At 31.8% G+C, this 23,044-nt stretch overlaps 2 protein-coding genes across 2 annotated transcripts; both read right to left on the reverse strand.

The window, feature by feature from the left end:
• Positions 1-1,800: 1,800 nt before the first annotated feature.
• On the reverse strand, positions 1,801-6,399 carry LOC18100078 (enolase 2). Its single transcript, XM_006381263.3, has 16 exons — positions 6,048-6,399; positions 5,686-5,749; positions 5,506-5,570; positions 5,353-5,400; positions 5,071-5,157; positions 4,902-4,982; positions 4,245-4,346; positions 4,083-4,163; positions 3,649-3,723; positions 3,479-3,541; positions 3,296-3,373; positions 2,768-2,962; positions 2,561-2,611; positions 2,323-2,463; positions 2,170-2,226; positions 1,801-2,073 (listed from the first exon to the last, which is right to left on the reverse strand). The coding sequence occupies exons 1-16, from the start codon at positions 6,114-6,116 to the stop codon at positions 1,993-1,995; spliced, it is 1,338 nt and encodes a 445-aa protein (XP_006381325.1). The 5' UTR covers positions 6,117-6,399; the 3' UTR covers positions 1,801-1,992.
• A 6,888-nt stretch (positions 6,400-13,287) lies between these two features.
• LOC18100079 (glucomannan 4-beta-mannosyltransferase 9) lies at positions 13,288-18,708 on the reverse strand. The gene is made up of 9 exons (XM_024602474.2): positions 17,683-18,708; positions 17,490-17,588; positions 17,095-17,347; positions 15,397-15,507; positions 15,125-15,261; positions 14,633-14,746; positions 14,295-14,494; positions 13,977-14,168; positions 13,288-13,881 (listed from the first exon to the last, which is right to left on the reverse strand). The coding sequence occupies exons 1-9, from the start codon at positions 18,010-18,012 to the stop codon at positions 13,719-13,721; spliced, it is 1,599 nt and encodes a 532-aa protein (XP_024458242.2). The 5' UTR covers positions 18,013-18,708; the 3' UTR covers positions 13,288-13,718.
• Positions 18,709-23,044: the final 4,336 nt, after the last annotated feature.

The raw sequence follows: 23,044 nt of genomic DNA on the forward strand, positions 1-23,044 counted from the left end.
AGATTCACCTAACCTGCTGACCCGAGTTGTATGCTGCATTGGAACGTGGCTGAGCAGTTCTTCTTCTTCTTCTTACCCTTGCATTCTGCTGTTTTGTGCTTCAAAATAGGTTTGGTTCTAATTCAGAGCTCCCCCCTCGTAGATGTTTGTCTCTGTTTTAGTTTTCCTATGCGCATTCTTTGCATTTTCGTTGGGGTCTGACACTTTCTACGACTCCTAAAGCAAGAACATGTGGAGAAATCACTGTTAAACTACCTGAGCCCAAGGTCCAAGTAGATTAACCTTACTTCATCGTGGCTCTGTAAACAAGCTCTTTTCCATGCCACTTCACTGCATTGTTCCTTATCTCCAGCTTCTCTTACTTAGTTTCCCTTTGTTCGGTTATGGCCTATTAGTTAAAAAAGAAACATGCTCAGAACGATCCCTACTTCTCTTTCAATACCAGCTCAGTCTTTATAGCAAACTTTCCAAACCATCTACCTAGCTCCCTCGGGAAACAAAAACAAAAACAAAAACAAAACAAGACGTACGCATCCCTTTTCTATGCCACTTTCTCTCGGCAGGCTATTGTGCTAGAGCCACAATGAGACCTTTGCTGCTTTTAGTATATTCCGTTGGCTCTATACATGGATTAGAAGAAATACCACTTGAAAGCTCCATCTGTAATGATCTATTCTATGTCCACAACAAACTCCCTATTTTTACCATTACAACTGACTGTTGCCACTATGCTCAGCATCTGCAACTCTTCCCCTTCTCAACCAACATCTTAAATCAATCTTGCACAGTACTTCTGCATTAAACAAGACATATCGCCAGCTTTCTCCTATCATTTGCTCCCACTATGTAAAGACATGCAATTGGATGTTGATTTTTTAATTAACATATCATTCATTAGAAACTTAGCTTGCTATGAATGTACTCAACAATTTTGCAGCCATTTGTTTACTCTCTCTTGTTAGCAGTTAGCACCATTTCTTGACTTTTTGATGCAGAAAAATCGAACGCTACTCACAGCTTCATCACACATCACAAGGAACTACATATTGGAAACAAATGGCAATTAAGGGTGGTCCAACTCATCTTATTTCTTTTGGCTTCATTCCCACTTCTTACCTCTACGCCCCTTTATTTTTGTAACTATGATACCATTCTCCTTTGTTTGCCCTTAGTAAGTACTAGTACAACTATTTCCCTTCCATTTCTTGCAAAAAAAACTCTATTTATCATGACACATGTTATCGTGAATTGAAACAAATAAAATAATCATTTTACCCTTCTTAAACAAAATAATTTAACTTGTTATTGAGGGTGAAATAGTTTTTTTATAGGGTCTATTTATTATTATTATATTAATCAAAAACAAATAATTCTTTTTACATTTTAGATAAACTTTAAAATAAATTAAATACCCTTAGAAGAATTAAACACTCGGTTTTTTTAAATAAAATCTATCAGTCCCGGGTCTGGCAGCTGGTATTCACTATCATAAGAATTCAAGTGTTTGGCACTATTGGCTAATTATTAATTTAGTTTTTGGCTGGAAGATAAATCATGAAATTGGAAAATAAACACTAATCTGCCAAGGAACTTAAAGGAGACGACCCGACCCGACCCTAGGCATGGTTCGAGTTCTCAGGCGATAGGGGATGGGATTTTCATCTAAATTACATGCTTTGCACAACCGGCAAAATGCAAGTCAGGTCGAACGTGCAGAGCGAATCAAATCAATTCGGAAATAATAAAAGAGCAATCAACATGCCATTTCCCGCCGCTCAGAAGCCAATCGAACAAAGCTAGTTATGGTAAAAAGAGTAATTCCACTTGAAAAATCTTCTCGATAAAACACTGTTCCAATCTCAGAACAAAACTCTTCAGAAAATTATTTTAAAAAGTCTCAGGGTGTATAACCCGTTCTCCATTAACTTATTCACTGCATACGGAGTAACAACGCTCAGATCCAGCAGTAGAATCATCAGTACTTCTCTGGTTCTAATAGGGTTCGACAGGTCTCCTGAAGTTTGCTCCGGCATAGACCGCTTCTGCGCCAAGCTCTTCCTCAATTCGCAAGATCTGCATGCACAAATGTGAAGAGACTTAGACAAGCTATCAACTAGAAATTTATTCAGAAGTGCAAAACGAATTTTACTGGTAGACATAGATATTCACCTGGTTATATTTAGCAAGCCGCTCGGACCTGCAAGGTGCTCCAGTCTTTATTTGGCCCTGAATATTTAAAACACGAGGGAATTATGTGAGGGCCAAAATCAAATTGAAATAAATTTAAATTGCCAACACAGATCTGAAATCGATTTCAATTACCGTGGCCAAACCCACTGACAAATCAGCAATGAAAGTATCCTCTGTTTCACCACTGCGGTGGCTGGCCATCACTCCCCATCCAGCTTGCTTGGACATCTTTACAGCTTCAATGCTCTCAGTAACAGATCCAATTTGATTAACCTGTTCCCATATGACGCAGAAAATTATGCATATTTGTCTCCAGCATACACAAGGCAGAAAAGCTGGCAACAATCCATATGAAGATTACTAGCAGTACCTTGAGGAGGAGGGCATTACAAGCTTTCTCTTTGATAGCCTTCTCAACCCTCTGCAAGCAAGAATAAGATCAGCAGCAAGGTCAAAGGAAGGACAGAAAGCTATTAATGGTTTTCTTGTTTGATCAGTCAAACAGGCTCCATGCAATCAGTGGTAATAAAAATCAAAAAACAGTCCAAGAAGGCAAGAGAAACTTCCTCATACTGACCTTGGGATTGGTGACCAAGAGATCATCTCCCACAATTTGTACTTTCTCTCCGATTTCAGCAGTTAACTTTGCATAGTGTTCCCAGTCATCTTGGTCAAATGGATCTTCAATCGATACAATAGGGTACTCGGACACGAAAGACTTGTAGAGGTCCTTGAGAGCATCACCTGTGATCTTTTTTGAACCATCATTGTTCTGCAAAAACAAGATTAATGCATAAAATTTCACATATCCTCCACTACAGACAAACTATACACATCAGCAATACTTCAAAATGACCAGAACCAGCTGGATTTACTTTCTCATATGCACTCTCAGGCAGTGATAATTTTTACTGCGCTAAAAACAATATTTAGCATGGTGACATTGCAAATGCAAGAGGAAAAGAGGAAGAAGAAACAAAAATCAAAACTGTAAATGTATTGTTAACTTTTTCCCTGCAAGTCTAAAATAGAATGATCATATCTTCCTGTCTAAAATTTAAATAATGCAATCAAAAAAAATTTATCATGCTAGAAAAACACTCACCTCTTCTTTGAAGTTAAGGTCATATGTTTTATCTGCTCCATAAAATTCAGAGGCAGCAACATCCATTCCAATAACCACCTAATAAAATGATGAAAACTTTCAGCCTGGCATCCCTTGTTATATCAAAATATCAAAAAACTGCAGAAGAATTGGCAATTAAGAAAGAGTGAAGAAGACACTAACTTTGCCTGTGTAACCAGCTTTAGCAATGGCAGTCTTGAGCAATTCAAGTCCTTCCTGGTTATCCTGAACACAACCCAAGTTTTATACAATAAGCATAGTGGCAGAAAATGGGACAGCAAATTAGCAACAAATAATTTTAATAAGATAACATTTTGCTCAGAAAAGGTTACCTGAATGTTGGGAGCAAAACCACCTTCATCACCAACATTTGTTGCATCCTGACCGTACTTCTTCTTAATCACGGACTGGAAAATGAAAAGGAACATGGTCACTGGTGTTACTTATACAACCAACTGGAAGATTTAAGATGATGTAGCTATTGCAGAGGAAGCTATTGCAGAGGAATAATGCACGGGTCCGTTGAAGGTCAAACATAAAAAAAGGTACAAAGCACCATTATTCTACAGAATCCTGAAGCTATTATATAAAACAATGAAAAATTTATTAAATCTGACTCCCCCAGGGAAATTATGCTATCATCATTAAGCCCTCAAAAGGTGCAACAACAAAATAGAAATTACATTTGAAATGAAGTGTAACTGCCCTTTTTTTTTGTGTGTGTGTGTGTGGGTGGGTGGGTGGGTGGGTGGGGGGGCTGAATCACCTTCAAATGATGGTATACTTCAGCTCCCATCTTCATGGCCTCTTTGAAAGAGGAAGCTCCCGTTGGAAGAATCATGAACTCCTGCAGATGAAACAAAGTCAGAAACTCGAATTCAAGCAGCATCCTTGAAAAGTAAATTAGATGAAATATCAAAATGCGTGCCTGCATAGCAAGTTTATTTCCGGCATGTGATCCACCGTTGATGACATTGAAAGCAGGAACTGGCAGCACCAAGTTCTTGTTACCAGCAAGGTTGGCAATGTGCTGCACCAAAAAGATGTGATATTTTGAGAATATCTCCAGGAACCAGTAGCAAAATAAGGGAATAAGAATGAGAATATATCAAGTTTTTTTCATTGCATGAGCAGTCTGTGAGATCCCATCAAGAGCAGGACTGACTCCATTGTTTCCAAGGGCTTAGCCTGACTTACACTTTTTCACCTTTGTGTATGTTAATGTTAAGAAATATAGGGTTATTTTGTTTTATTGTTTATTAAGGGTAGAATAGTCTTTTCATTTTCGTTTCAGTTTCCTTTGTTTAGCCTATATATACTCTTTGTATTTAGGTAAAACTTATTCCTTTTGATTATTTGATTGCATTATGCAGTATCAATAAAACCTTAGCTTCCTCCTTTCTTATTTTTGTATTTCTCTTTATTTCTTTGGCTTGTTTAACAGTTAAGACCTATCCTATCAAATGAGACACAACAGAGCCTGAACATAATTCAGGACTTGTTTTAGCAAGCAGGATAGTTAGTACTCTCACGGATCATATTACAGATATGAAAAGAAATAAAACAATTCAAAAACTTAATTTACCTTATAAAGGGGTATACCCTTGGCATGGGCCCCAGCTTTGCAAACAGCAAGAGAAACTGCCAAGATGGCATTTGCTCCAAGCTGAAAAGATAACAAAAGGTGCACCGCACCAGTTAATAAACTTGCTAAAAACAACAGGGAAGGAAGTAACAGCAATCTATTAAGCTACCTTTTGTTTGCACCAGCCCCACTCATTTACAGTTCCATCAAGTTGTTGAACCATCAAGTTATCAATAGCGACCTGCTCAGTTGGGTCCTGTAAAGGAGGAAAAAATAAAATAAAAGCATGAGAAATTATTAAGACAAGCACAAAGAAGAATATATATATGTGTGTATATATATGTATGTATATGTATATATGTATGTATATGTATGTATATATATATATGTATGTATATGTATATATATATGTATGTATATGTATATATATGTATGTATGGGAGCAACAAACCTTGCCAATCAATGCAGGCCCAATAATTGTATTGACATTCCCAACAGCCTAAGAAATCAGAAGGATAGAAAAACAAATAAGACCCGATCAGGGATTAGAGAGAGGAATATGGTAAAACATAATTAAGAGAAAATTAATAGTAACAAATTTAACCTTGGAAACACCCTTTCCAAGATAATCTGAGCCTCCATCCCTAAGTTCAAGGGCCTCGTAAACGCCTGAAATCATTCAACAGCCCAAAAATGAATAACAATCGATGATTGATGCAAAAGCCTACTGTTAGTGAGTGAATTAGAGAAATCAAATACTCCGTACTAAAGTAACATAACATACCAGTGGATGCACCGCTAGGAACGGCAGCTCTTGACAAAACGCCATCGGATGTTGTCACATCAGCCTACACCCAATCGCAAAACAACAACAACAGCAATCAAATTAGTTCAGTTCAGTTTTTAGCCTAAACATAGATGATGATGACTAAACAGAGGAGGCTCATAGCAGTTCAGTTTTTAGCCTAAACATAGATGATGATGACTAAACAGAGGAGGCTCATAGCTACTTGAACTCAATTGAATTGAATTAAACTGGAATAAACGAATCTAACAGTATAGAAGTGAAACGTCTATTAATTCATTCACGCAGAAAAACATTGAAACCACAGAGATCTGATTAATCTATTGATTCAAGAGACATACCTCGACGGTTGGATTGCCACGGCTGTCGAAGATCTGCCTTGCCTTGACGGAGACAATAGTAATCGTCATAGCTTTGATTAAATAAGGTTTTGGATCTGGACAAAGAGAGAGGGAGAGGGAGATTTGAGGGGGAGGCGCAAGAGACAAGTGTTTAGCTACTTAGGACTTGAGAGGAGATAGTGAACACTAGAGAGACACAGGTATTTGTACACACACGAGACTCAACCTCAGTACCAAACACACACCACGATTTGGTTTATTTCTTTTCTACTACAAGAAATCACGTCGTTTCCTTTTCTTTTTCTTTTTTAATTATTTGGTTTCCATACTTCTTTCAAAGCAAAGCAAAGCAAATTACACTTTAAAAATAATTCTTTTTTCAAATGAGAATCTCAAACTTAAAATTATTATTATTAAGAGAAATTTAAAATATCTCATGATTTTACTAAAGTATAAGACATAAAATCATTATGGAACATAACAGTGCTCCATAGTTTTTTTTTATTTAATTCTTTTACATTGAAATAATGTGAAATTGAATTTAATGGTTTATTTTGGCTTTTTTGGTGTTAGGTTATCGAGATGTCAAGAAAAAAAATGATTTGGTTAATAATGATTGCTTCTATGAATAAATCATAGAATCGCCCTGAATAAATGTTTTATGGGTTGATGAGTTTTTGTTTTTTATCACTTATATGGTGTTATTATACTGGAGTGATGTTATTTTCACTCCATAAATTATTAATATTGCTTCCCATTTAATACAAGTTTTATTAATCGACTAGATTTTCCCTTAATTTCTTAGTATAATTTGTATTTCATAAGTATCTTTCCTATAATTCTTATTTTGACACAATCCCATTTTATAGAAATATTGTTTTCTAATTAATTCCAATAAAAATTATATAAAAACTTAAAATCTTAATTACTCTATTATATTTTATAAAAAATAAATATTTTACTGATGGAAAAAACTATTTAACAAGAAAAGAAATAGAATCACCAAAAGTTTACTGAAATCAATTAAAAACTATTTAAAAACAATTATTGTTGATCTCCTTCAAGGCTTCAAACAGAGGTCATGGATTTTAGTAAGTATATCCCTCGAAAACTTTTAAATATTAATCCTAACAAACAATTGAATATTATATTCATATTAATAATAATGAAAAGTATATCCCTCGAAAAATAATTTTATATTCATTATTAATATTATATGTATAATGAATATAATATTATATTCATATTATTAATAATTTGTTGTCACACGTTTGTTAGGATATTACCTTCAAACAGAGGTCATTATAATTTTATTAATATTATATTCATTATTAATATTATATTTATTATAAATAAAGTTATCCCACTTTTTTTATGGGTAAAACTTTTATTGCCATTGGCAACTATGGTTATCAATGGACTAGATCTTGATTCGAATTATACGATATAATTAAATGGAATTGATTTTTAACTTATACGATCTAGATCCGCTAATCTATTTATTAAATAAATCAAATATGGATTTACCTTAATTCGGTTTGATAATAATCCTAACAAAAAATAAAATTAATTTTATTTATAATGAATATAATATTAATAAAATACAGACAAATTCAAATATAAAAAATAAGAAAAAAAAATATAGCACTAGGTTTAGATTTATGATTTATTTACTTTAAATGCTGAATAACTTTCTCTACTTGTCTCTCTTTTATTCTATACATTAATGACAATTTTACAAACAATTACATGATAAGTTTTTATTCATTTTTTAAGTCTCAAAGTAATTTTATGAAAAATTAATGAGTTGGTAATAGTATTATACTTGTATTTATAATTTATTACGTCTCAATCCAATTTGAATTTTTCCCATTTCAAGCTTGAATTTTGGTTAAACATCAGAGTTTTTTTTTCTTTTTTCATGCCGATAATTAAGCTATATTTAGAGTAGGTGTTTTTATTAAGTATTTTTAGTCTTGTTGTACTTCCTGCCTAATTGAAACTAATTTTGACCTTTAATGTAAGTTTTTATTAGAATTATTTTATTTAGTTCTTTTAATTAATGGTGTTATATTTTCATTTTTTTAAATTTGACATATGATATATAATTATAACATATTTTTTTATACACGTGGTTGTCAAAAAATCATCTCAACCCAATAATTTAAGGTGTTAGGTGAGATTTCAGGATATGATATATATTATTCTCTAACATATCCGTTTAAGTGAAAGCTCTTTGGGTTTAAAACTTGCACTGAGATTTGAACTCGTGACTGTTTGGTTATTAAGGTTTTAATATCATGTTAAAGAATTATTTTAATTTAATAGTTTAAATTATTAAATGATATTTTAAAATATAATTTATATTATTCTCTAATAAAAAAAACTCTATGCATCAAAGCATCATTTCAACCATGAAGGGGTAAGTATACCTGACCTTCTCTTGTTTGTCTGTTGGCGGGGTTTGGTAACCGTCAAGAAGAGTTTGGTGAGATGAGCTCCCTCTGCTGCCTGAAATACGATGGCTCTTGCTTTCTGCGAAAAATAATTTAAATAAAAGGGAAATTGAAGAAATTGCAAGGGACATTTCGACCTTTTGACTTCCTAGATTCCAATTTTTCTTACCTTTACCACTCTTTTCCTAGATAATAAATTGAAGAAATATTATCTTTTAACCAATCCATAACTAACATGCCTGATTATTAACATTTCACTAACTGAGCAATTTGTTTTTAAAAGAAAACATCTTATTTATAAGGTAAAACAGTCATATTTTTTTTTAGTTTAACGTAGGTGTCCGGGTCAGCTTGCATGCACCTCGACTAATCCCACGGGCCCTAAAGTTAACGACCATGTAAGCCTCCAGTGGCCATCATATGAACAACCATAGGGTTCGAACCTGAGACCACAGAGAAAGCAAACCTCTTAGTTCCAAGCTCTTATCATTGGACCACCATTTAGATGATTAAATAGTTATATTTTTATTTTGTTTCGTGGTGGGTAATTAAGGGTTAAAAGATGGTGAGAATTAATTTTGATAATTAATTAATTCGACTTCAATTGTAGTGTCAAAATTCAATATAAATAAGGGTTCAAGGGGTTGTTCTCAGCATCATAAATCAGCTCTTTTGCCTTCCTTTTCCTTTGTAGTTTAGAAGTATCCTTGGTGTCTGTATTTTGTCACGTGATTGGGCTATTTCTTTCTAACAAAAAATAATATTTAGTTGTAGCAACATGTTTTATTTTATAAAAGAAAAATATGTAATTTAGATTATAAACTCGATTGAGTCAAACAAGTTGTGTTTATTTCAATCAAATAAAAAAACGATAACAGATAAATTAAATTTTAAAAAAGAAGTGATTAAAATAACCTGAGAAGTTTTTTTTTCAAAAAGGGATAAACGATGTATCTCAATTCACAATCCATTAAATACAGAAAAATAAAATAAAGTAAAAAAATATAAAAAAATCAGTCATGGTTAACCCGAGTTAACAAGACAAATATGTAACCCTGATAATTAGACATAAAAGAATAAGGATCAAATTGAAAAATATAATATTTGAAAAATTAAGATTGAAGGATAAAATTGAAAACAAATAAAACTTTTAGAAAATTATCAAGAACAAAAATTAGAAATCAAAAGAATAAAGTCTAAAGTTGAAATACCAATATAAAAAATACAACTTGTAATTTTTTAGAGAGAAGAGAGAAAAAATAAAGAAAGGTCAATCGGACCACCAACACTGATATGTGTTGCTTTAAAAGGAAAAGAATACATCAACGCTTCCAATGACACGATAAAAAAACATTTTGAACACTGGGAGGTGTCACCCTCGTCGTCTAAAGTGCATGAGCGTCTTCCATGCACCTGTCCTTTTTATTATTATTATTTAGCAAAATATTAAATTGCCTATGAGTTAACTTGATAATTACAAAAAAAAAAAATTATTGTGAAAATACCAAAAATCCTCTTGACTCCAAATTTAAAATCTTTGCTTCTAAGGGTATTTTTATTATTTAACTACACATTTTAATTATTTATTATTTTTATATTTGGTAAATAAAATAAAAGAAAAATATTTTACTGAAAATCAAGCCAAAATTATTTTTTATTTAAAAATATTTTTTATTAACTAACTTTTTTTAATAATAAACAAGCAAATAAAAATTTGAAAAATTAAAATATTTTCCTTTAAACAAACAGACGTACGATCGAAGATTATTATCAATATTAAAACTAGAATATCTTAGAAAAAACAAACTAAGCAATTAATTTCATTTATTTATACATAAGAGTATTTCTATCTCTTTTTTTATATGCCTCAACTAACCTCTCACTCTATATATATATATCTATATATATATATACTTGAAAATAAAAAAAATCATGTTGGGTTACTATTTGAAGCTCATGTAAAATAAAATAGCATGATCATCCTCTCAGCATAACCCATTCACGACATATACAGTCCATGCTATTTTATTAATATTTCAAATGCATAGATGTCATGATCTTCCTCTCGCGTGATGGCTTGCTTAATGGTTGACTCTTGCAAAATTTTAGATTTTTTTTTAATTACTTTACTCCATATTAAATTTCATGATTTAGGGGAGTGCTCCTCCCCCCCTTTTTTAATTTCATGAATATTAAAAAAAGAATTCTCAATTGTTAATCCATGTCAGATCTGGTGAGTGGTGACTAAGTCGACTACAGGCCATTTATTTAATTTATTTTCCTCTACGCCCTCCCTTCTGATATGGGTTTACTAATAAATTTTATATGGCTGTAAGTAAAGCATGCAAATAATGCAATAAAAAAAAGATTATGAAGAAAAATAAAACATAGAGTTGAAAACTATAAATTCATAGAAGTAAATTTCAAAAGATAAATTACAGTGAAACTCGAAAAAAATCGCATTGAAAATTGTTTGAGGCAACGCAAAGATATTATATTAAGCAAGGCTCCTTCAGATACTACTCTAAGGCCAACCTGGGAGTTAGTTTCTAGCTAGGAAAAATACTATTTACGACAATTATTAATGCCCACATCAGACAAGAAATAAATAAACTTAAAAAGGTAAAACTTTTAATAATTTACAAAGACTAAATAAAAAAATCTTGAGCTCAACACCATCTGGAATCTTCTACAATAATTGCTATTTGCTATCGTAAAATCTTATTACTTTAAGGTAATGTTTCAGACAGTGTTGTAAATATTATTTTTTAAAGTATTTTTTATAATATATTAAAATAATATATTTTAAAAAAATTATTTTTAATATTAACACATTAAAATAATCAAAAAATATTAAAAAAATAATTTTAGATAAAAATAAAATTTTAAATTTTAACAAAAAGTATGTTTAATCTCAATATCAAACAAGCTCTAAGATTTCATTTGTCTAAGTCTTCAAACTGCTTTTGAAACCGAAAAAAGATTAGATAAACATATTTTAAAATAAAGTTTGTTTTTGCGTTACAAAAGTTTTTTTTTTAAATTGATTTTTTTATTTTAAATTAATTTTTTTATATATTTTTAGATTATTTTGAAAAGTGGATATCAAAAATAAATTTTAAAAATTAAAAAAATAATATTATTTTAATATATTTCCGAATAAGATATACTTTTAAAAACAACTACAACTATAATAACAAATAAACTATAAAATTAGCTACATCAAAATTATATAGACCACATTAAGTAGTATTCTCCACTCATGACTTCGTTACTATCAATCTTCAACTAAAAAATTTCTTTCACATCTCTGCTGTTTTAAAATATTTATTTCAAATATCAACAACACTCAGATACGCCTAAGTTACATGTCTAATGTTTTTTTTTCTTAAAAAAAAACTAAGCAATTCCTTCGTATTAATTCTAACGAATTCATATTCAATTTAATTATTGTTAAAACACTAGACAATATTTTTAATGTATAGTATAATGTAGTTCTGATTTGGATTCAAAACCCATATCAAACAAATTATTAGAATAATAACTCCATGGATTGTTTTATTTTAAAAAGTCATTAGAGTACTATTTTATATGGATATTCTTTTTTTCAAAAAATAAAACTTTAGTTAACTAATATTGAATTAAGAGCGTCGAAGTAGTTGAAATAGATAAGAAGCAAGCAAAACTAAATTCAAACTTAGCATGCGTATTTTTGGTATAAATGGGAAATTCTTCAGCATGAATTTCGAGGTTCTTCTTCGATGTCTTCTTCTTCTTCTAGGGTAAAATTATAATTACAATATATACTAAAACATTTAGGTAAATAATTCATTTATTTTTTATTTTCATCCTCAATCTTTTTAATCACAACCTTCAATGTCTAAATTAATAATCAATTTATTAAAATTTGTTAAGAAAAAAATAAATTCAACAAAAAAGACCAAAATGTAATATCAAATTCTACTTTCCTTTCCCTTACTTTCCTTAATTCAACAAAAATTCTATTTAGTTTACCTAGTTTCCTTTCTCTTACTCCCGGTTTTTATAGTTCTAAAACTTTATTTTCTTAACATATCAGTTTGAGAAATATGAGAGAAAGTCGCTTGAAAACAAAGAAAAAAAAAAGTTGATAAATAATCACTTTTTAATAAAGAAACTTGATTTTTTTTTGTATCAATAAGTTTCATTTTATGATAAAAGTTTGATGGTAGTGATTTTTTTCTATAAACATGCTTGAAAAATAGATCGGGTTTGATTTATATTTTTTTTATTCAGTTGATTTTTATTTATTTTTTAGTGATTTTAGGTTGATAGATGATTTATGGAGGTTTTTATGTTTTTTTGAAAAATTTCAGGTGAAATTGAGTAGAAAAATAAATTTTTAGACAAACCCTTTGATTTTCCGGCCAGGTGACTAAGTTTTGAGTAAAAGCCAAGTAAGCAACCTATTGCTTGTTTAATAAAAAAAGGACTCTTGAGGCAAAAAAAATAAAATAGAAATAGAAGTGAGCTTGGCCCATCAACACCTAACATCTTTTTTTTTTGGTAAATTCGCGGCTTGGTTCGTTTACAAGCCCACCTATTAGAAATAACAGAGATAAACGTCATTAATTAGCAACGTTGGCTACTTTTCCTTTACTTTTATTAGGGCAAATCGTCACTGCCCTACGTAATTAGTTGTTTCCAACAGTTTGTATGACCAGACGGCAGGAAAAAGAAAATATATGAACAGAAGAACAACTAATCTATGCAAGCAAGCATTGATATCGAGAGTGAGAAGCATATTCGAAGAATTCAACTGTGAAACACCATTTCTATCAGCTTATTCCCTCTCGAAGCCAACGACGACTTACACAAGAAAAAAAAAAGGACGAAAGAGCTACAAAATCTCACAATTACAACCCGTTAAAAAATGAACAGAAACTTGTATCTACTTTCCAGAAGCCGACTTTCGGTTGCTCCTTATGCCAACGTACGTAAAACAACATTTATGTGTTTTAATTTCCGTAATTGATCATTTCTGGATATTCACAGGAAAAGGAAACTAAATCTTTGGATGGAATCATATCCACTCGACTGATTAATTTTTATGCTTGAAACCTAAAAGAATGACCTTCTTCCGTCTTTTTATACAAAGCTAAATAGCAGGAAAATTCACTTTGAACAAGTAGCCCAGGCAGATGGCCAAGAATATTAGCCCAGCCTCACGAACACACTAAGAGCGGGGAACAATGGTGCCGACACAGCCGAGCCCCACGATAAAGAAGGCGATTGCTTGCGCATAAAGGTATATGAAGTAGTGGTTTTTCCCAAAGACAACATCATAGCAACCGCAGAAGAAGAGGTAAGCTCCAGTCCCGAGCTCTAATAAATGGAGCCTGTCAACGTTCAGTGTAATTATGTATGAGTGCATAAATAGTTCTAACTTCGCTAGCTACATATTCACAGAAGAAAATTTAACACACATGCATACCTTTCTCCAAATCTAAATCGGGGTTTCTTGGCGGCTTTGTTAGCTTTACTCTTGAGAGCATCCCCTAGTTTCTCAGTGACAATCCACTCATTCACTCTACCAGCCTCTAGCAGGCCAATGAAGGTAGCCTTAGTGCGATGCAGTGACATGACATTCTCAAAGAGGATCCAGAAAACCAGTAAGTGGAGGGATCTGCAAGAAAAACAACAATAACATGGTGTATTAAATATCATAGAGAAGTTTTTAGCGATACATCTGCAGTTTGAGAAATTTTATGCTCCTTGAAAAGCCGATAGACAAAAGCAATACATAACCTACCTTGGGGTTCCAACTGCATTTAGAATGGTAATGATGGAAGGGATATAAACAGCTCCCCACTTAGGGACCTCGACTTCAGGCACCAAAACAGTAGCCGGCAACACAACACAGTAAAAGATAAATGTAACAAGGTGAGCTACGATCTTCCTAACCAAGAAGAAGCTGTAGATTACGTGCACTTTCTTCCACGATGTCACTTTCTGCATTATTCAGTACGTACACGAAAAATGAATTAATTATTAGCAAATCACTTCTCTTAATTAGTTGTTTCCTCCATAATCTCTTACTTACAAAAGAATATCGAATTGAAGCCAAAAAAAAAAAAAAATCTAACTTGCCTTGTTTGTTATAATTTCCATTAACATTTTTCTGAAAAGGTTAGCAGGACCACAAGACCACCGGTGCTGTTGATAGCGATATGCTTTCAATGTACTGGGCAATTCATTTTTCACCTGTAGTCAATATTGCATTAATTAATGAACACTAAATTTACTTACTATTATACTTGAAATTAATTATATTTTAAGATGAAACAATCATTTAAGCATCTTTCAAATTTTATAATAAGACATGCATACAAGTGCCTCGAAAATGAAACTTTTGTAAGATTTTTCAGCACATGAGTGTGTCAGAACTCAGAAGTTAATCTATTCATGTAACTTGCACCACTATTGTTTAAGACAAACAAGACACAACTAGCATTGGTCATTTTAATAAGTTAATTAGATGTAAACTTCTATAATTTGCACCCACTTTGCATATATAGGTAGCTAGGGATTAATCTTCATGCATGTAAACAACTTTTTATATATATATAATTTACAAATTACCTTTACACTGCTAAGGTACAGGAATTCCCAGCCTTTGAGACTAGCTCGGACTGCTAGGTCCATGTCCTCCACCGTGGTCCTGTCCTTCCACCCCCCAGCTTCATTAAGCGCAGCAATTCTCCATACACCTGCCGTTCCTGCAGCATAATGCAGGATATATTTCATATTAGAACAAACTAATTAATTATGCTAAATGCAGCTTAACTTCAATTCATTAATGAAGCCTTTTGTTACATTGATCTGCAGTGCTACTGCAGTAACGTATGATTTACCATTGAAGCCGAAGAAGGCATACGTGGAGGAGCCCACTTCCTGTTCAACTGTAAAATGGTAATCCAGTGACATTTCTTGCATTCTTGTCATCAAGCACTCATCAGCATTCACTGCAAACAGCACAGAAAACCATTTCCATGTCACCAACATAGCTGTCATAGATTTTGCAAATAATTACAACTCATTCTGTTTACTGCTCAAGAAAACATCAAAATCAAGTGGAGTGTCGGTCAGTAGAGACAGATTGTGACGGGCATGAGGTCCACCATTAAGTTTGCACATGTAGCTGTTAGGAATATTAAGAAGAGGGTTTTGGTTTTGCATGTTAGACAGACAGATATACCCCTTGGGATATTCAGGAACGGCCAAACATGCCCATGCTCTCGCTTCCTCTTTTAGATTTATCAATGGTCCATATATTACAAGGACCAAGAACCATATCCATGGTTCGAGACACATTGGCAGCTTTTGCAGCAAAAAGCTGAAAGGCAGCATCTGCTGCTGAAAATCCTTTCAGATTGCCGTATATTATGTGGACCGACAGCCATCCTTGGCGGTCCATTTACAGCATGCATGTGTTTTAAGAGTGTTGATGAATATAATAATAATTATTTTTTTAAAATATATTTTCTAAAAAAACGTTAAAATTATTTGAAAATATAAATTTTTTTATTTTAAATAAAAAAATTAGGAAAGCTTAGAAAACCAATTAATAGCCTCTCTTTTCATGTTGAATCAAGAACACAAATTTAATCGACGAGGACCATTTATCTTTTTTGGATGCTTTCAATTTATGATATGACGTGTTTTAAAGGGCACCACTACCTAGCAAAATTTGAAGATAGAGGAAAATATATCACAGAAAATGTGTTTCACTTAACGTCATAAATTCCAACCTAAATTTTGTCGCAACTTCCCAGTTAAATTTGATTTAGAAATATTAAATGTCCCTCCCGGCTGTACCACCTTACATTGTGACTCAATAATAAAAACATGAGACCAAGAAATTTGCACCCTCTGTGGTCTCAGGTTCGAGTTTTGTGGTTACTCATATGATAGCCACTGGAGGTTTATATGGTCGTTAACTTCAGGGCCCGTGGGATTAGTCGAGGGGTTAGTCGAGGTGCGCGCAAGCTGGCCCGGACACCCACGTTAAACTAAAAAAAAAATTAATTAAATAAAGTTTATTTATTTTTTTTATTTTAAAAAAACACAGAAATGCAATGAGTTTCTTCTAAAAAAACATATTAAAATATTTTATTAATTTTAATACTAATATATTAAAATCATAAAAAATACTAATAAAATATCAATTTAATATTTTTTAAAATAAAAATAATTTTAAAACACATTTAAAAACTGAAAAAAACACATCCTACGTCAATTTTCATCTTTTTTTTTTATACTGGTAGTATATAATAAAGATTTGAGATGTTTTTAAAGCGCAGTTGGAGCAGTTTGGCAAGTGGGTCCAACTAAATACACACAGCCACACATAACACGTGTCGGATCCAGATGGCAATCAAGGATTAGATGTGTTAGATCTACGAGGTAGGACCCAGCAGTGCAGCACAGCACCCAAACAAAAGACCCACCGACAATTTCTAGAGAAGAGTGAAACCATAATTAAGCACCTAAATTAACAGTAATGACAGCCAAATTAAGCTCGGAGAAAATAGTGATTAAAGCGAGGTTACCGAATTTCCAACGAGTCTGGACCAAACCCAATTCTGGATTGTGGACTAGAAAGGGAATGGTGCGCCGTAAAAAATCAGGCTCAGGCTGGAAATCTGCGTCAAAAATGGCAACGTAATCGCAACTCTTCACGTAGCTTCGTTTCATGCCTTCTTTCAATGCCCCTGATTTATAACCATTTCTGCTATCTCTAACCTCATACTTTATGTTTATCCCTTTGCTCGCCCATCTCTGACACTCCAGCTCCACCATGTCCTGCATTTTGACATAATTTATTTCTTACTCTCCACCTTTCTAATTCCAAGTGCACAAATACGCTGGGAAACGGGATTAAAAAAGAATAATCCTCTTAAGATCACTAGATGAATGTCACATAAGTATATTACATGTTTGTTACCTTGATTGTTGGGTCTGTTGAATCATCGAGGACTTGAATTATGATTCGGTCTGAGGGCCAAGAGAGACCACATGCAGCTCCAATTGAAAGCTGATAAACCTGCAAGACGGATTAAAAAATATGAAAACACAAGTTTAATAATGCAAATCTAGTGGTTGTAGTCTTAATAAAGAAAGAGGAAAAAGAAAGGGACCTCTCGTTCGTTGTACATTGGGATTTGAACCAGAACCATGGGATAAGTTGAGTTCCCCGCCTCAACATCATCTTTCATCGGCTCCCATTTGTATCGCCTATCTGGTTTCCGACCAAAAAGCTTAACTAACACGATAACGATGCCCATGTAAACCCTTTCAATGAACAACATCAAAGACATGATCAAACAAATGGCAACCGCGAGCCTTAGTAGAGGAACTATCAATGGTGCTTTGATCTGGCCCCAAATCATAGCAAATTGCATTGTTACGTCATCTCTAGCACCTTGAAATGCATCAGGAATCATTTGTGTTGAGGTTAGCCTCTCCATTTGTTGCCTACTCTTGATCTATATATGATTATGTATTTAACAAGGGCACAAAAACAGAGCAAAAACAGAGGATGATTAACAAATGCGAAGCTAGAATAAACAGTTTTTATTGAGGAAACCCACTAGCTAGCTAGATCTGAATGTGTCTCGAAGGACCTCCTTTGACAAAAGCGAGAGAATATTTCTTTTTTTGGCTTTGTGATTTTGCTTCTGGTATACGCAACAATTAAACAACGGACACACAGAGCTGCGATGTCAGTCACTGCTTGAAAAAACCCTATTATACAGACACCCACAAAAGATAACCAGAAGAAGAAACCCTCTTGAGCTGTCAATCCATCAAAAAAAAAGAAAGAAGAAGCTGGAAGAAGCAGAGAACAAAGAAAAGACAAATTTGTAGTGTGTGTGGTTTATGCTCTGAAGAGAGAAAAAGAAAAATAATAATTTGCAAAATGGAAAGGTATTTCTGCTTCAAGAAACAGAAGCAGAAACAACCCGAATAGAAATCTAGAAACAGAGAGAAGAAATAAATGAAGAGAGCATGAAAAAACGGAACAGAATAATGCCGTTTATATAAGAGGGTCTCCCTGAATTTCTCTCTCTTCCCAGTTTTTGTTTTTTATTTTTAAATCACTTCCCTCCTCTGTATTCTTTTCATCACTTCTCATTGTAAAGGGTATAGTCCTCCTCCCCCCTCAACCACAATTACACCGCTTATTTAAAGCAAGCACAAAACAGGGTGAAAATGAAGTAACCAACGGCTAGCAGCCTCCAGCATACTTATCAGACCTGGCCGGGTTCACCGCGCTATGAAGTCAAGTTTCAGGTTATATAGGTTGACTTCAGTTAATTATTGAAAAAATTTAAAAAAGTATTTAAATATTTTATATTTTATATAAAAAATTAAAAAATAATTTATGTGAATATAAATTAGCCATGTTATAAATAATAAAATTTTACTCATTCTAGTTTTTTATCTTACTCGGACCGGTCCAATATCAGGTCAACCTGATCTCAGGTCGTTCATGATTTATTTTTAATAAATAGATTCGAATGTAATTGTAAGTCTTATGGGTTAAAATATCTAATCATTTAGGAGGTGGATGAGTCCCTCATTCTTTTAGTCACCCGATTTTTTCTCACATGGAAAAATATAGCATTGAAATGGACGGAGCATCTAGATCGCGAGGCTCATCGATGCATTACGGTTGTCGATTTTCTATGCGCTGGAAACCTGCCCTCTCTGATTTCATGTTCTTAATTCAAAATATAAACATTATATTTTTTATTTTTTTTTGGAAATCATCACAACAACAAGGAACATGATATTATAGTTTCTAGATTAAGAAATCATCTATTTTTATCATAAAATACCAAATTAAAAGAGAGAAAAAGGGAATAATTAAGTCTGAAAGAGAGAGAAAGGAGACTACCATTATTCCTTTCATAATTATTATCAAGATAATTTAATTTTTAAATCTCCAAATTAATCTATATTGACATGATTGGTTTCTTTACTGATTCAAATAATACCACGTAGGACGAGCACCAATAACTATTATTAAAAAAAAAAAACATATAGTGACTTGTCATATTCTATTTTTTAAAGCAGAGCAAAACACGCATAATCTTTCCATGTGCATGCTTCATAGTCAATGTACTATCTAAAGTCATGTTTGTGTGCATGTTTGGTTGCCGGTTGTGTCGATGTATTGGCTGTAATCTTCTATTTGCACGTTACGCGAGTGTTTCTATTTTATTTTATTTATTTACGAGATCGAGTGGATTAATTAAGATTAAAATGACCGGCAAGTTACTGAAAATACAGTCTGAAAACAGAATCCATTCTATTCTACCTTAAGAGCATATAGAACAGCTTTCCTCTGTTTCATTAGACTCCACAATTTCAGTCGGAAATGAGAAGATACATAGAAATCGCCCTCAGCAAATGGTTTATACGCCCCCAATTACTAACCGACATTTAATTGTGGGTCTTTTTCATTAAATAAATAAATAAATAAAAGGCCATGTCTTTAAACTATATATATATATATATATATATATATATATATATATATATATATATATATATATATATATATATATAAAGGCCACGTTTTTGCTGAACCCAAATGTTTATTTATTTATCCAACTTATACCTCTTTTTTAACCAGCATACGCAACCTTTAAAAGTTTCTCTACCAACATATTAAATATTATTTGTTTTTGGAAATGTCACGTTTTTCTATACTTAATATATATTTTTATTATTATTTTAAAGGTCATCCCTTAAAATTAAATTGAAACCTAAATCTCCTCTTGAAGTTAACGTACCCCAAGAGAGAGATTACTTTTATTACAGCAGTAATTATTTATTTATTATTTATTATTTAATATTTTATGTTTTGATACATCATTTTTTTTTAATTTAGTCTTTTTACATTGCAATAATATGGGTTTAAGCTTGGTTAGTTGTTTTGTCTATCCACAAATAAAGACCTTGAGATATTAAGGAAATATTTCGTTGTTTGATTTTATAAAATAAAATAAAATTTTATTAATTTATAACAATTAAAACTTTAAAAATTAAATTTAAGATTTTGACAAATATTTAGCACTTTAATTTTGTCCCATTAGAGATTAGATTAGAGATTAGGTTGCATGATCGGTGCAAAAATCTTACCTGGATTCTTCCCAAGCTCTCAGTGTGGAGAAAAAATCTTACCAATATTTGATGTCATGGATGAAGATGATGACAAAGAGGAAAAAACCAACCATCCCAAAGTAAATTTCTTCTCCCTCAATCCAAACAACACCCTTTTTATCATGAATTTTCTCACCCAGATATTATAACTGGAAGTTGTGGGTCCTATTCTCTCACTTTAAAAAAGAAACTAAGTTACTTATTCGTTTTCATTTAAGTGGTTTTATGAAAATTACTTTTTAAATTTTTATTTGTTTATTATTAAAAAAAGTTAGTCAAGACAAACAATTTTCAGTTAAAAAAAAATTTGACTTGGTTTTCGGAAAGTGTTTTCTTTTTATTTTAGACAGAAAACACTTTCCAGAAATTATAAAAAATTTAAAAATATCATGTTATTTGCTGATTATATCAGATTTGACCCTCAAACTTTTGATTGCTATATATTTTGTTTTGAATCTTTTTTTTTAATTTCATCCCTTAGAATTTGATTTAATTTGATTTTTATACCAACTTTGATCCTTATTTTTATGATCCTTATTTTCTTTTCTCTTAATATTTTCTTAATTAAAATTTTTTATCTATAAGATTTGGTCCTTGTTTTTTTTAATTATTTATTTATTTGAAATAATTTATAAAATTATAATTTTTTTTTAATTTCATTATCTTTCAATTTTTTTATCCGATAGATTTGATTTTTATTATTTTAATTGTTATTTATTTTATTCGAGATAATTTATTAAATTAGATTATTTTTTTGTAATTTTATTCTCATTCAACTTTTTAATTTGTAAAATTTGTTCCTCATTATGTTAATAAACTTGAAAAAAATATTAATAATTTATTTTTCAGCTCATTTTTCATGATATAACCAAATACTGGAAAATATTTTTCAAATTATTTTTTATAATACTATCACACATTAAAAAATAAACCACTCTTTAAAAATCTATTTTACAAAAAAAATCACTTTTCCGAAAATAAACTACTTTCAAACCGGTGAAATAAAAATATCAATACTTCCAGCTCCAGGCACAATGACTGGAACCAGGTCGTCACAAATGTTTTCTGACCACTTCTCTTGCCCTGATCAAATTTGTATCTTTTATAGATCAAGAATATCGATGCTGCAATTAACGATGGCTGCTCATTCTCATACTAGTCGCCCATCAACAGTGAGCTCCTCCGCATCTGTCCAGAGTAGCAAGATTTCTCACAGTGAGCTCCTCCGCATCTGTCCTAGGTGCCAACATTCCTTGAACCAGACACTTTAGGCCATATCCACGCAATCTTTCCTTGTTTTGGTCCAAAACAAGATCAAATCACTCGTCAATATCCTGATTGATGTACTTCTGCCATCGCTTTTAACACCTCATGGGGGCTAAATATTTCAACAAACGACCATCTTTATCTCCATTAAAGAGGTCATTATTTGTCAAAACGAGCTTTCAAGCCCTTAACTTTTTCCTAGCAACTTTCATGGTAGAATTACTCCGGTAAGATTTTAACTCTTCACGCCAAATAGTGGGCTAGTTTAGTGTCGGCTTAAGAGCATTGACCTTATTTATGGTAGTATATATGTCATGGAGATGATTAGATGGCTATACGTGGTATTTTCCTTGTTTAATTTATTAATAAAAGTTTATTTATTTTTAATATTTATTAAATATTTAATTAATGAATCTAGAATAAAAATAAAGTCACAGAAATACTTTGTAAAGAAAATTATAAAGTTATTGTTATTATAGAATTCCTACTACATCAAAACATTACTCATAAAATGTTATATTTTCACAAAGCCTAATTTTTCTTAAAAAACCAATTTTAAAAAAGAAAATAAGTAAAAAAACAACGATGTCAATCCATGTTAAGTTTTCAAACATAAATTAAAAAATCAATTATATAAAAAGATCCCCAAAAAATATCAATTAAAAGATTAAAAATTGAAATTGAAATTGAAATAAAAAAATAAATTAGAGGACACTAATTTTTTTTTATTGAAGGTGAAATTGAAAAGAAAAATCAGTTTAACTTAAGGATAAAAAAAACAATTAAAAAAATGAGGACTGGATTAAAAAAATAGCATATCACAAACTTGGATTCAAGGATGAAATTAAAAATAAATCAAAATTTTATAAAAAGATCAAAAACAAAAATTAAAAATAAAAAGAATAAGGATCGAGTTTGAAATGTCAATAAATAAAAGGGCAACTTTGAGATTTGGATGACTAACAAGAGTTTTCAGTGGAAAATAGCGAAAATAAGGGGGGGAAATAAAACAAAGCTGGTGACAAATCATCCCACACTCGCTACCATGTGCCACATTAATAA

Source organism: Populus trichocarpa, chromosome 6 (genome assembly GCF_000002775.5).
Source record: "Populus trichocarpa isolate Nisqually-1 chromosome 6, P.trichocarpa_v4.1, whole genome shotgun sequence".
Lineage (NCBI taxonomy): Eukaryota > Viridiplantae > Streptophyta > Magnoliopsida > Malpighiales > Salicaceae > Populus > Populus trichocarpa.